The sequence below is a fragment of the Aedes albopictus genome, chromosome 3 (genome assembly GCF_035046485.1).
Source record: "Aedes albopictus strain Foshan chromosome 3, AalbF5, whole genome shotgun sequence".
NCBI classification, from domain to species: Eukaryota; Metazoa; Arthropoda; class Insecta; order Diptera; family Culicidae; genus Aedes; species Aedes albopictus.
This window is the reverse complement of record NC_085138.1, coordinates 8,839,823-8,854,868: the sequence shown is the minus strand read 5'-3', so window position 1 is coordinate 8,854,868 and position 15,046 is coordinate 8,839,823. Positions and strand designations below refer to the sequence as shown.

The following is a 15,046-nucleotide window of genomic DNA, read 5'->3' as shown; positions in this document are numbered from 1 at the left end:
ATCCATTTTCTTTGTTGATATTTTTCTCACAACATAAAACTAGCGCAGCAAACAGGCATCGATTTTCTCCGCATTTTCAGTCGTTATTTATCATAATGACTTCCCAACCAACGATATATGGCATCCAGAGTACAGCTGGGGCCATCCCAGTCCGTAATCCAAAAGGTAAGTTCTTGAAAAATTACGGGTTTGCCGTACCAACCAGTGAACGAGTGCCTTTGCTTTTCCAGGTGAACTGTCGATGCAAAAGGTAAAGGTTCATCGCTATGTGTCGGGAAAACGTCCGGAGTACGCCCAGCACTCGAGCAGCGAGGAGGAATCCGACGAGGATGATTTCATCGACAATCGCAACCGAACGGCCGAGGAGTCCTATCGGGAGTCACGCCGCCGAGACCGGGAAACCGACGAAGATGACGACGACCTTCCGGGCGATGTGGATGATCCCCGTATTCGACGTCTGCAAGCCATTCGTGCTGCCGAGGCGGAGGAAATTGAGCGCGAGCGTCGGGAACGGCACCGAGTCATTCACGAACCAGAGTTGGTTCAGTCGGAAGAGGAGGAGGAAGAGGATGGGGAGCCAATGGAAGAGGAACCTGGACAGCATTTGCGCCATAGGAGGCGCCCGCAGGAATCGGACGATGAAGATGACGAGGAGAACTCCCAGGATGGGGAAGACGGCCAAACGCGAACAAGGCGCATTTCCATCGGTTCGGAGTCAGAGTCCGATACGGAGCTGAGCGATTCCGAGATCGAACGGAGGAGAAACATGCTGCGACAGAAGATGATGCAGCAGAAAAAGGAAGAGGAAGTACTTCAGAAGGAGGATGAAGGACAGTCGGATACATCCGAATCCGAGAGCTCGGAGTATGAGGAAACAGAAAGCGAGGAGGAAAATGAGCCACGGTAGGATAATTTTGCAAGTTGTACTGATGGGTGTACTAATAAGGTTTTAATTTTCAGATTGAAACCACTATTCGTTCGTAAGAAGGATCGGACCACAGTCATTGAAAAGGAGCGCGAAGCCAACAAGCAGAAGCAGCTGGAATATGAATCAAAGAAAGCAGCCAAGGAGCGTCGTCGGCAAACGTTGAAACTGGTCGAGGACAGTATCAAGAAAGACATGGAGAAGGCCAAGGTCGATAATGAGCCCAACTTGAATGATGTCAATACAGATGATGAGAACGATGAGGTTGAGTACGAAGCATGGAAGCTACGTGAATTGAAGCGTATCAAACGAGATCGAGAAGAAAAGGAGGCACTTGAAAAGGAGAAGTTGGAAATCGAGCGAATCAGAAACATGACGGAAGATGAACGTCGTCAGGACCAACGGCTTAATCCGAAACAGGTCACGAACAAAACCGTCAAAGGAAAGTACAAGTTCTTGCAGAAGTACTATCATCGTGGTGCTTTCTACCTGGACCAAGAGGACCAAGTCTACAAGCAGGACTTCTCCGCTCCGACGCTGGAAGATCACTTCGACAAGACGATCCTGCCCAAGGTCATGCAAGTCAAGAACTTTGGACGGTGCGGTCGGACCAAGTACACGCACCTGGTCGATCAGGACACCACGAAGGCCGAATCGCCTTGGTTTGCTGATTCGGCGAATAATACTAAATTCTACAACGAAAGGGCCGGAGGAATGCGTCAGGTATTCGAGAAGCCGTCGTTGTACAGGAATAAACGCGACGATTGAGGCGGTGGTGATTATTGTAGGCATATGATTAAGCTTTTGTTGTGATGGAAAATTATATAATCATTCAATAAATAATCTAATAATGATGAAATTACATTGTTCCTTTTATTTCGAACATCAAATTTTACGGAATCACATCAAGCAATAACAAATTATGCTCTGAATACTGCCGCAGCATTCACGATCAATCATCAAAGCAGAATGAATTAACGATTTCCAAAATTCAGATAAAGTAGAACCGAAGCTAAAAATAGATTCAGAATGAATTATCAAAGAATGCAAACGACAAAGAGTGGGGAACTCGGATGAATTCAAGAAATAGTTTACTTTTGTTGAAAACAGATGGCGTTTCGATGAACCCTACAAATGTAGCCATGCACACTGAAAAATAATGATACATATGACGCAGTATTTTATGCATAGAACTGAATACCCTGAAAATATTTTATTCAGTTTCGAAAAAATATCCAAGCGAATATGTTATACCAGCTTTTCAAGACGCAACAGGCACCCGTGAAGATTAACCAGTTCTGTGAGGCGAAAGAGATACAATGGTCCTTCATTCCGCCCCGCTCGCCCAACTTTGGCGGGATTTGGGAAGCTGGGGTGAAGGCGGCCAAATCGTTGCTGAAGAAGGTACTGTGTGAAACTTCGTTGACCTACGAGGAGCTAACAACGGTGGTCGTACAAATAGAGGCGATACTCAATAGGGTCCTAAAATGAAAAATATTTTCCCGGTGTTGCTGCATAACATAAAGGAACATGATTTTCTGATCTCAATAGTATTTTTTCCGAACTTAAACAATGGCAGAATAGTTAATAAACTTGAAAATAAAATAATGGTGAGCAGGTCTTGTTTGACATTCGAGGTGAACCTTGACGTAACGAAAGTGAAACGGCGGTTTGCAAAAGACATCACATTGGCTCACTTTTGACAACAAATGTTCCTGTTTGACATACACGGTAAACAAAATTTACCCAAAATTGAATGCTAAACAAGGAGTGTTGCAAAAATTATTAGAATTTTTGAAAATATATTTTATGGGCTTTATCTAATAGGAATGCCTAAAAAATGAGTAATCATGTCGTTTTAATCAATGCTTGATCAAGTTATGCAGCAATTAAGATAGGCCTTTAGGAGCCTATTCGCGGCCGATGACTCCGTTAACGAACGATCCAAATGACTTGACAGCATTGACCCCTGCTCACTTTTTGGTGGGTCGTGAACTCACCTCTCCTCCTGAACCGAACTATGAGGAAGTTAAGGTATCGTCGTTGTCGCGTTGGCAGTATCTTCGGCGGCAAAAACAGGTGTTCTGGTCGAGATGGTCGTCGGAGTACCTCAACGAACTTCAGCCAAGGGGTAAATGGTACAAGGAGAAGTTGGTTATCAAACCTGGAATGTTGGTGGTCCTGCGAGAGGAGAACATGGCTCCACAGCAATGGCGCCTTGGACGGATTGTGCAGATTCATCCCGGCTCGGACAACATCGTTCGAGTAGTCACCGTCAGGACAGCGAATGGTGCAGTGAAGAGGGCAATTGGAAAGATTGCGGTTCTACCGATTGATGATAACTCCTTGTAAGGATTGTTGGACACTACGTGCCAACCGGGGGGAGGATGTTAAGAATTAAATCGATTAATTGCGCAGAAGCGCCCATTTCTAAAAAGACATGTGTCACCCAATACTAAATAAAAGTTTGTTGTTTTGTTACCGAGAAGAGCAAACGTGCTTTTTATATCTCCCGAGTAAAACTCCCGGATTTACCAGAAGTGTAGACAGAAATCTTAAGGTTATTTGGCCGAGTGTAGGGATAGGGATTTTTCAAAACATCATCGCTCTTCTTCTTCTTCTTCATGCAACAACAAATCACCAATAGTGATAGAGATTTTTCAAAATATTATCGGTTTTCTTCTTCATGCAACATCAAATCACCAATCCATGGTGTGCATGGTGCACCCATGCATGTCGATACCCTTAGCGGAAAGTGCGATACATTTGCGTGTATGTATGTTTTTTTTTTAGATTTTTTGGGCCACTTTTTTCTGATTTTTTGAACTTTATTTTGAAAAATATACCAGAAATTGATTTCAAAGGGTTTTGAAAGCGGAGCAACTGCTTGGCGGCTGTCCATTAATTACGTAAGAGTGTATGGGGGGAGGGGGGGGGTTTGAAAAATCTTACGCGCCATACAAAAATATTCAGAGTTTCATACAAAAAAATCTTACAAGGGGGGGGTGGGGGTGTCGAAAAATCGGAAAAATTGCCTTACGTAATTAATGGACAGCCCCTTGGTTTGACAGCTCCGCCCAATACAAAATCTGACGAGAGGTGATCCAAGGGGTGATGCTCCCATATAAATATGATTTTTGAGTATGTTCCCGGGCATCAACATTTATGAAAATTTGAATATCGGCCCAGATTCAGAATATTATCACAGACAAACAGACATACTACTTAGAAGAAAATTGCTTCAAAAACATCGTTTGGCATCTCACTAGCACCCTCTATAATGCTCAATCCGAAGCACTCATTTGCAGGTGTTGTTTCCCTCGGCTCGATGTAACAATTTTGCAGGTGACGACTCCCCCGAGGCGTCATCCATTCATAAAACATGAATGAAGGTTCATGATTGAGTCATTTTATGTAAACATTGATCGGCGTCACGTTCATTTCTCTGCAAAATTGAGGCACAGCAGCGCCACCATGACACATGCGAGCACAGTCCGAACCACACTATATTTTCAAAATGACCGTTAAATCGTGCGATGATTCCGATTTGAGTAGTATGTCTGTTTGTCTGTGATATTATTGTCTGTTCGGAAAAAAAACTAGAAAATCAGCTTCGGTGAACGACACGTCTCCCTTCTTCCGAAGTTCATAGTATGTCACAACCGGGTGGTCATGACGAAAAAGTTTGAAATAAATCATGTTTTGTAACTATAAATAAAAGCTTCAAATAACCTTTAGAGTATATTGAATAATCATTTTCGTAAAAGTAGTAACGTTATAAAACATTTCATTACGTTTTCGACGCGATTTTGCACAGTTATCAGAAAAAACGTCTTGTTATGAAATTCATGTGTCTCTCTGATCAGACAACCTTAAAACCCTGGTGCAACTAGGGTTTATTTACATTGTTCAGCACCCACTCCATCGACTTTATCCGAGATTGTTGAAGATTTTAATGTTCCACCGGTTCTACCAAATTGAGCAGTGTTTCGCGGAAACTGCATGTACGTTTATTTCCTTTGGCCATCTTTCAGATATTAGCTGAAGCGATAGTCAATTCTCGTTAGGGATTTCCCGCATAGCCAGATTGTGCTTCAAAATCTTTAGGTAGTGGCCATACAAACCATGTTGGATTCGCCTACCGTTGTCACACACCGCACACTGGATGATGATAACACAGCATTATAATGATGCTGCCGCTGCTGTAGGTGGTTATCCATTTTCATACGTTACGAAATAAGAATCACATAAAAATTCACAAACGAATTCACAAACTCAGACCCTAATAACGATCGGCGCTTTGGAAAACCTGAGTATCGCGGACTGACTCAATATGCTCTCTCAGCGGGAGCCAAACATTGAAGATAGAGGTTATGTTAAACCTTGTTGAACCTGTGTGATTGATTGAAGAGTATTGTTATCTAGGTGCTGTGGATATAATCAAAACTGTTGTCACGATATCTCCATTGGCCGCTGCCAAGCCGGTGGAAAGCGATGAGCAGGATAAACATTGTTTTGAGCGTATTTTAGCTAATTTTGTACCAACTATCCATCAAAATTTCCATCGCGAATGGAAAATAATAAACTTGATCACGAGAACAAAATTGGAATAATGGTGGATTGATCATGTTTACCATTTCCGAACAACGTCGCGACGGCGTGTTTGACAACCGCGCTGAGAGAGGCGGTTGCAAGAAAATTGAACGCTCGTGCGTGTTTACAAGCTGTGTGCCGGGAGTGTGTAGGTGTGTGTTGGCAAGCTTGAAAAATAAAATCGCTTCTATCCGCAGCACCTAGTGGAAAACCAATGTTTTGCCTTTTTTTATTTGCTAAGAGCACAGATGACAATGACAGCAGTGACAAGTAGTTTGACACTTGGTTACTTCGGAAGAAAAGTTCGGTTCGGAAGTCCAACCACCGAGTTCTAACTTAGTGCTTCGCCGACAATAAATCAGGCCAAACATGTCTAAAGGTCCTATCTGCAGAAGAGAGGCTCTCTTTGGTTTCCCTCTCTTTCGTTAATATCTCAGCTGTTTATTCTTATTATGATTGTCTCCTTGCATTGAACGATGGTCAAAACAATCGTCTTTTGATTTGTACTGCAAAAGTAGTTGAAAAGTGTACCATTACATTGCAATAACTGAAAGAGAAAGTGAACAAAGAGAGCCCGAATAAAACGGTATCATACAAAAATCATACAGGTAATCCTTTTCAGATTATCTATGATATAATAAACTGGATTATAAATCAACCATACGATGAATCATATTGATGATAGCGGTTATCATTCTCGGAGTTTCAATGATAGACCGAATGGGTTGTTAAGTATCGTTACCATTCAAAAATGCCTTTTTTCTCGAACAAAAATTTTCGAGAATCATTCATAATATAATCCCTTTATCATCGACTTAATGATACAGGGAATAATAAAAACAAAATGGAAATATTTCACCAGCTCTGCTTTATCGACAAGAAAAAAGCACACCCCTGCAGGCACTTGTCTGATTCTGTCAACTCTGTGTGTACCATTGCGCGCATCGTTGTTTACTCTTGCGTTGAAACTTTTTTTTTTCACTTCGTTGAAACGGGAAGGGAATCGAACTGTGTGATTGTTGGGATTACTGCAGTTTTTCCTCCAAGTGGCGTTTACGCACGGGACTATTTTGTATTAGTGCTCGCGGTTGGTTGAAAGGTGTAAAAGTTAAGAAGGTGCTTACGGAGAACTGAAAGTGGAAGTGATGTGGGGGAAGTTCTGTGGCTGTTCCGAACTTCGTCCGGAAACTTTTATTATTCATCACGGACAAAGTGCTGCGAAAAAGAACAATGAATATTTAAAACAAGCTAGTTCTAAGTTATGTTACAAAATAAAGGCGGTGGAGTCGTCAGAAAATGCAAACTAGTTTTATATCGTGGGGAAGAAAAATAACAGAAGTAGTGTACACAGCAAGTGGTGCCGTAAGCGGTCGTAAGTGATTAGAAAAAAAAACAGTTTGATCCCGTTTCTTGTGATTATGGAACGTATATGTAACTGAGTAAGTCAAACTCATAATTGCTCCGGTTGGTTTATCTACGCTGGTTATTATGACCAAGCTTCAACGCTGAGAGCATTGAAAAATGTATCATTAAAACTATTACTGTATCATTACACGTATCATTATTATTAGTGTAATGGTGCTCGAAAAATAATAAATAATTCAATGTTTTGACCCTTAATCATAGAATTGTTCACTTATTATCAAGTGTATAATAATCATTCCATGAATAAATATTGAATAATATGAACGATACCCTGAATTGTATTTTTCTATTCGGGTAGCCTCTCAAATGCAGATAGGACCTATTGAAATATTTGGCCTGAAATTCTCTTGAAAAAAAAAAACATTTCGGGTGCGGAGAGTTCTACATCGGCTTGTCGCTGATTCAACCGCACCATCATACGGCCCTCTTACAGAAAAGTGCGGAAACTCTTCGAATTCATGCCGAAAAGGTTCATTTCGTTCGGCCAATCCCGTTTCACCAGATCAGAACTGATTTCCGAAGTGTCAGTGGTTGCGATTTGGTGACTCTCCCTAAGAAGTTTACGGTTCCTCCGAAATTAATCAAAACCGACATAAGCATCGGTGCGCCACATCAGAAGGTAAGCTGGTTATAAAATACTTGTATTTTGTAAGGAATTTCCGTAAAAAGTAAGGTGGAATTTTTCTTTTCAATAGTGATATCCGGCAAGCCGGCGAGAAAACAAGTACTTCCCAGCGAGAGAAAAGACAAACAAGAAAAAGACTGAAACTAGGTGTCGGTAAAATGGGCACGTCATCGATCTGGATGGTGGTGGCTATGGTCGCCGGTCTGGCCACTTCTGGCTGGGCGCTGTACTCTTCGTCGGATGACGTCGTCGAGCTGACCGCTAACAACTTCGACCGTATGGTGGTCAAGAGCGACGAGGTGTGGGTGGTTGAGTTCTACGCTCCGTTCTGTGGTCACTGTCGGAATCTGGTGCCAGAGTACAAGAAGGCTGCCACCGCTCTGAAGGGAGTCATCAAGGTGGGCGGCATCAACTGCGAAGAAGAACAGAGCCTGTGCGGTCAGCATGGAGTTCGGGGGTACCCGACGATCAAAATCTTCGGAGCGAACAAGCGATCACCGGTGGATTACAATGGGCAGCGTACGGCCAAGGACATCGCCGAAGGGGCACTAGCCGAAGCTAAGAAGAAAATCAAGAACGTCCTCGGAGGCGGTTCCAGTGGATCATCTTCGTCTGATAGCGGTAGCTCCGATTCGAAGGATGTTGTCGAGCTGACCGATTCCAACTTTGATAAGCTGGTGTTGAACAGTGACGACATTTGGTTGGTTGAATTCTTCGCTCCTTGGTGCGGTCATTGCAAGAATCTGGCTCCTCACTGGGCCAAGGCTGCCTCCGAGCTGAAGGGGAAGGTCAAGCTTGGAGCTCTGGACGCAACCGTACACACCATCAAAGCTCAGCAGTTTGGGATTCAGGGTTACCCGACAATTAAATTCTTCGCCGGTGGTCCGAAGGACCGTGACTCCGCACAGGAATACGACGGAGGCCGCACTGCGTCGGACATTGTCAACTGGGCCCTGGAGAAGCACAGCGAAAACATTCCAGCTCCGGAAATCGTTCAACTCACGTCGGAGGAAGTTACCAAAAAGACTTGCGAAGAGAAGCCTTTGTGTGTTGTGTCGGTTCTGCCACATATCCTAGACTGTGACGCTGCATGCCGGAACAACTACTTGACCATCCTAGCTAAGATGGGAGAAAAGTACAAGAAGAAGCAGTGGGGCTGGCTGTGGTCCGAGGGAGGAGCCCAACCCGAAATTGAGTCCACCTTGGACATCGGAGGCTTTGGCTATCCGGCGATGGCCGTCGTCAACGTCAAGAAGATGAAATACTCTCTGCTGCGGGGAGCCTTCTCCGAGGAGGGTATTAACGAATTCCTGCGAGATTTGTCCTACGGCCGGGGGCACACGGCCCCAGTCAAGGGCGCTGCACTGCCAAAGATTCACAACGTCGAACCGTGGGACGGCAAGGACGGACAGCTTCCAGAGGAGGAGGATATCGATCTGTCCGACGTGGATCTGGACGAGAAGGATGAGCTCTAAGATGGGTGCGCCGGGACGTTTTAGTCCAAGCGGATCGTGTTAGATTTAAGGCCGTGTCGTAGCATTTACTGAACAAACAAAATACATGTCACACTTAATTTCATTTTGTGAAGGTGAAGTAATAAAGCTCAAACTAAGAATAACTAAGCGAGAAATATCTATCTCTTCGAGGTTATTACTGTCCAACGGATTTTTTTTTGCACTGGAATATTTAATTGGTCCTTGTCACATCTGTCCCAACTGTAATACCTAATCTATTATATAGACGGCAAGGTTGCGACCATTCATTTGCAAAGATTTACATTCATTTGCTATTATCTCAGTTCAGAAGCATGCTATCGAAAAACAATGTATGGATGAATTTAACCTTGTAATTTTATCTGAAAGTTTGCCGAATAACATTGGGGTCGCAAATGTATACCAAAGTCGTGAGGGAGCTGTGAAGGAAACTCTTCACGCGGTGAATGTAAATTTCATTCACGCTGTGGAAAGATGCCTTCACAGCTCGCTCACGACTTTGGAATGCGTGTGCGACCCCAATGTTATTCGGCAAACTTTCAGATAAAACTACAAGGTTAAATTCATCCATACATTGTTTTTCGATAGCATGCTTCTGAACTGAGATTTTAGCAAATGAATGTAAATCTTTGCAAATGAATGGTTGCAACCTTGATAGACGGTTTAGAGGTCTTTTGGAACTTTCTTAAAAAGAAAATGTCCAACTTTAATTGTACCCATCCCATCCCAGTGGCCAGTAGTAGTCATGACCATACAGGACAACTTTCGACTCGACAGTAGAAGCATTACGCCAGGGGTTTTCAGACATTTCGGCTCGCGGCGCACTTTTTGGAAATAAATCGCTCCGCGGTGTAGGATCGAGGACATTCTATATATTATAAATCAAATACATTCTTTAAGTTTTACGTTTTATATTTTCTCTATCTCAGACACACGCTATCGACGTCTCACAACTCTCGCTTCGTTCTCCCGGATCTGACTTGTGCACACTGTTGATCCATTCATGACAGGGTTGTCCAATCTGATCTACTTATACAAAGGGCCAATACGCTTCTAGACTCTACATCCCCCCTTTACATTAACGACATCAACTACGTTGAATCCAGTTATATCAAATGATCAGAATCCTGTTGATCGTCATTGTTGAGATGACTCGATGACGTTTCTCAAAATGCCCCCGTTACTGTGCTCCGTTTCAATTGCTACAGATGAGCTACGTCTCCGACGGATTCCGTTGAGCTCCTTCTTCTTCAAGGGTACAAACCCACTGCAATCATACGTTCAGCAATTTTAAATTCTTCAGGAGCGAATGTTCCACCAGGTTTGTTTGGTTCAATTTTATGCTCAAAACCAACAGCATACATTCCCCTCAGCTCAAAATAGTTCTGATTGAAGGAGTCTAATTTGATTTCCTATGTTTCCTCTCCCGGTCGGTTATCGTGTAGCTCCTCCACTTTTTGCATACAGATGTTTCGTTCAATATGACAGCTTATCACAAATGGGACAACTCGGTGCGATGCAGATGTCAGCAGAAAGGATCTGTAGTCCCAGACCGAGTAGAAGCTGTCAGAATCTTGTTGCAGCTTATGCATGTTCTGGTTGTTCCATTCAATTTCTCCATTTGCTTTATCGTAGTTTTGAGTAGATCATCTAGTCCTTGCAATATTGTATGTTACTTTCACAACAAAACGCGCCACCAACTTCCAGAGGAGATCCAAAATCATCGTGACGAATCAGGCACTGACCAATCCAAATGCCTCTACTCGTGCTTGTGTTAGATAAATCGAAGAAACGTCAAACTCCTGCTTGCTGAATGGTTGGCGACGACTCTGGCGATGCTTTTACCTGTGACGGATTCATATCGTCACATTCGATAAGGTGGAAAATTAAAAATATCTCTTTGTTCCTTCGTAATTAAATTGTGGTCCATTATTCGACTTGAACATCTTCTGCAAAGCCCTCTCAAACGTTTCCGTGCAGTCTCCGGCATAAAAACAGTTTCAACGAAGCTGATGAAGTAACGATGGTAATACATTACATTACATTTACTACAATATCTGATTAGTGATATTTTGCATTCAATCTGCTCCCTTCAACGACTCCAAATGCCCGAAAAAATGGAACGTTCTCATTTTTTTTTCAGGCATCCGATTGATTATCGACATATGTCATTGGATTCATTATCTTAACCTACTATTCATTGTAGCCACAGATAACAGACATTTATGCTACCAAACGAAATGTGTAAACCCTTTCAACTGTCATTTCAATAAGGAAACCTAAGGGTTCGTTCAAATATTACGTTGCCTTGTATATGCTTCTAGTAGGTACAATTAACTCCAATTCATGTATACATCCCACTACGGCCTAATCAAAATTATTTGTTGTTGCTTTGTTTGGCTTGGCCAGAATTGTAGATGTGACTGCTTGCAGATACAGTTCATTTTTTTTTTCACTTGGCCACTTGGAATGGTTTCAGAAGGATCTGTTTTATAGCGAACACTTGGCATAACCTTTCAAACACTGCAGACCATGACACAGAAAACTTATAACCTAAAAGCTTAAAAATTCCTTCACATTCTCTAAACATTCAACATTATTGACGATTTTTTCCAACATTCGACAAATTATGTAATATAGTAACATAGTATAGTATCGTGCTCATTTTGAGTTCTACCATCGACAACAAATGTCGGCCGAAGTCCTAGTCTGTATTCTACACATAACCTTCTGCAATAACTCAGGTGTAGTTTGGTCCAAATATTGATAACTTATATCTGAAACATCTCATCTTTGGTTTGAAAAGTTGTTACGGCCACGAATGCTATGAGATCTCTATCTAATAATAGGCATTTCTAATGTCGATCTGCGAGAATTTTACGAAGTCATTCATGGAACCCGAACATTTACCAAACAGCTATTTTTTTGTCACAATAGATCTAAAAACAGGTCGCAGTGACTTATATACCCAACAAGGAATAAAAAAATATTTAGTTTTAGTTCTACCTATACCTGCACTATCTGTGACTGTGCTTCTCTCACTCCTAAATCACACCCCTTTGGGATCTCCACCCCACTCACCTGGAGACCGAACGCATCTTAATAATTTCTGCAAAACGTTCTGAGCAAAATTCGTAACATTATTGTGTTTTTATTTGATTTTGATTTGATATTTATGAAATGTGAGTTTTTAATTTCCTTGAATTATGAAAAGATTCTGCCCAGGATTCTTTATTTTCTACCACGCCTCAATCCATCTTATTATTCTTTTATGTCATGAAAATACTCTTTGCCCAAGAAAGTCTAAGAAACTCCTACCACGAAACATTCCTTGACCGACTGAAAATCTAACTCGTTAGTCTCAGAATGGTTCCACCGTACACCCTCACCTACTTTGCGTCAGAAATATGGGTCTTTTTGAAGTAATTTCGCGAATTTTTGGAGTAACAATCGATTTAACGATTCGCTTACAAACGCTGAACTTTTTGATGTAAATGATGTCTTTGATATGTGTCACGACGGAACGGCTCATAATAATTGTTCGAGTTTTTAGTCACAATGCCCATGTAATGTGGATGATTAATAACTCCTATTCATCTCATGCATAACTTTAAAGGAACTATGTTTCTAGTGCACAGGCATTTCTCTTTTGGTAGAAAACCACCATTTTTTTGTGAAGCACAACCGTTCTAAAATGGGTACATAACACACTACACAACCATAGATAACCAACTATTAATAGTATTATGACGTTGAGCTCAAATCATTTCGTTCTGAAACTCAACTATTTCATTGATTCCTTATCCAACTTCATTGCATTATATTTAGGGTTAATCTTGCTACTCTCTTCATTGAGCTACTACTTGGCAATCAGTAAACAATACAAATTAGTTTACTCCCAAAATCATTCAATTCAAAATAGTGTTTTGGTACAAAACCAAAGTCCATTACGACATAAAACTCACCTTCTTTTTTTGTAAAACTCATCTAAAGTATTGCTCATCTAATCTCTATGCTTACGCAAAACCATTAAAACTCTGAACGAAATTATATCTCCTTTGGTACAAAAACCATTTTAATTTTGATTTAGGAACAATTAAGATTTGATGCAAAACAATTATTTTTTTCTTTTTTTCGAACAAAATCAATTGATTTTTTGGTATAAAACGATTCACATATGGTACAAACCCATCTGAATACGGTCTGACAAACATCTGACAACTATCTCCCTTTTTGGTACAAAACCATCTGCATTTTTTTTAGAGTTTTGGTACAATACTAACTAATAAACGTTTTCACACATTATTCTTTACATACAAAACCGCTCCACATTTGGTATAAACCCATGTTTTTTGATACAAAACATTTCATATTTGGAACGAAATCATTTCCCTTATGGTACAAAACCATTTCACAATTGGTACAAAACCATTTTTCTTTTGGTACAAAACCATTTCACATTTGGTACATAAACATTTCACATTTGGTACAAAACCATTTCACATTTGGTACAAAACTATTTCACATTTGGTACATAACCATTTCACATTTGGTACAAAACCATTTCTATTTTGGTACATAACCATTTCACATTTGGTACAAAACCATTTCTATTTTGGTACATAACCATTTCACATTTGGTACAAAACCATTTTTCATTTGGTACAAAACCATTTCACATTTGGTACATAAACATTTCACATTTGGTACAAAACCATTTCACATTTGGTACAAAACTATTTCACATTTGGTACATAACCATTTCACATTTGGTACAAAACCATTTCTATTTTGGTACATAACCATTTCACATTTGGTACAAAACTATTTCTATTTTGGTACATAACCATTTCACATTTGGTACAAAACCATTTCAGAGAGAGAGAGAGAGAGCGAGAGAGAGAGAGAGAGGACAAAACCATTTCACATTTGGTACATAACCATTTCACATTTGGTACAAAACCATTTCTGTTTTGGTACATAACCAATTCACATTTCTCTTTTGGTACAAAACCATTGCACATATGGTACATAACCATTTTACATTTGGTACAAAACCATTTCACATTTGGTACATAACCATTTCACATATCGTGCAAAACCATTTCTCTTCTGATACAAAACTATTTATTTTATGGTACAAAACCATTTTACTTTTGGTACAAAACCACTTCACATTAGGTACAAAACAGTTTCTCATTTGGTACAAAACCATTTCACTTTTTGATACAAAACTATTTTACATTTGGTTCAAAATGATTTCTCTTTTGGTATAAAACCAACTCACATTCGCTGCAAAACCATTTATTTTACGGCACAAAACCTTTTTACTTTTAGAACAAAACCATTTTAAATGTGATGGAAAAATATTTTTCTTTTGGTGCAAAACCATTTCTCCTATGGTACAAAACCATCTCACTTGTGGTACAATTTTTTCCACATTTGGTACAAAACCATTTCGCATTGAGTGCAAAACAGTTTCTCTATTGGCATAAAACCATTTCACATTTGGTACGAAAACATCTCTGTTTTGTTAATAGTATATCTCGTTTGGTACTAAACCATGTTACTAAGATACATACACATATTAATAACTTTGACTTTATAGGGTATTCATAATGATTGAATCGTCTCATAGTAAACATACTGATACATAATCTTTTACATCAATTGTCACTTCAAACGACATAGACGTTCAACCCAATCATTTTATTTATCGCAACTCACATAAAATTTGTCTTCGAAACAGTCAATAATTGTGTCCTAAAAATAACATTTACCCCACTGTGCGTTTTTGTCTTTTTCACTTTGTATCCAGAGAGGGACCTACGCCCACCCACCATCACGCAAACTACGCCTACCCACCATCGAGCGGGTCCGACCCAAACAATACAAAACAAAACCGTGGTCATGTCAGACGACAACAAAACAAACTCAACCACGCATAACAGGAATTGCCAGCCAACATCAAACACTTACAAAAAG

The 15,046-nt window shown here is 40.6% G+C and overlaps 2 protein-coding genes across 2 annotated transcripts; both read left to right on the top strand.

Moving 5' to 3' along the window:
* Window positions 1-1,787, top strand: LOC109425453 (microfibrillar-associated protein 1). The gene is made up of 3 exons (XM_019700723.3): window positions 1-165; window positions 231-903; window positions 961-1,787. Exons 1-3 carry the CDS (start codon window positions 96-98, stop codon window positions 1,691-1,693), a joined length of 1,476 nt encoding a protein of 491 aa, XP_019556268.1. The 5' UTR covers window positions 1-95; the 3' UTR covers window positions 1,694-1,787.
* A 5,628-nt stretch (window positions 1,788-7,415) lies between these two features.
* On the top strand, window positions 7,416-9,186 carry LOC109425452 (protein disulfide-isomerase A6 homolog). Its single transcript, XM_029851950.2, has 2 exons — window positions 7,416-7,562; window positions 7,639-9,186. Exon 2 carries the CDS (start codon window positions 7,727-7,729, stop codon window positions 9,041-9,043), a length of 1,317 nt encoding a protein of 438 aa, XP_029707810.2. The 5' UTR covers window positions 7,416-7,562; window positions 7,639-7,726; the 3' UTR covers window positions 9,044-9,186.
* Window positions 9,187-15,046: the final 5,860 nt, after the last annotated feature.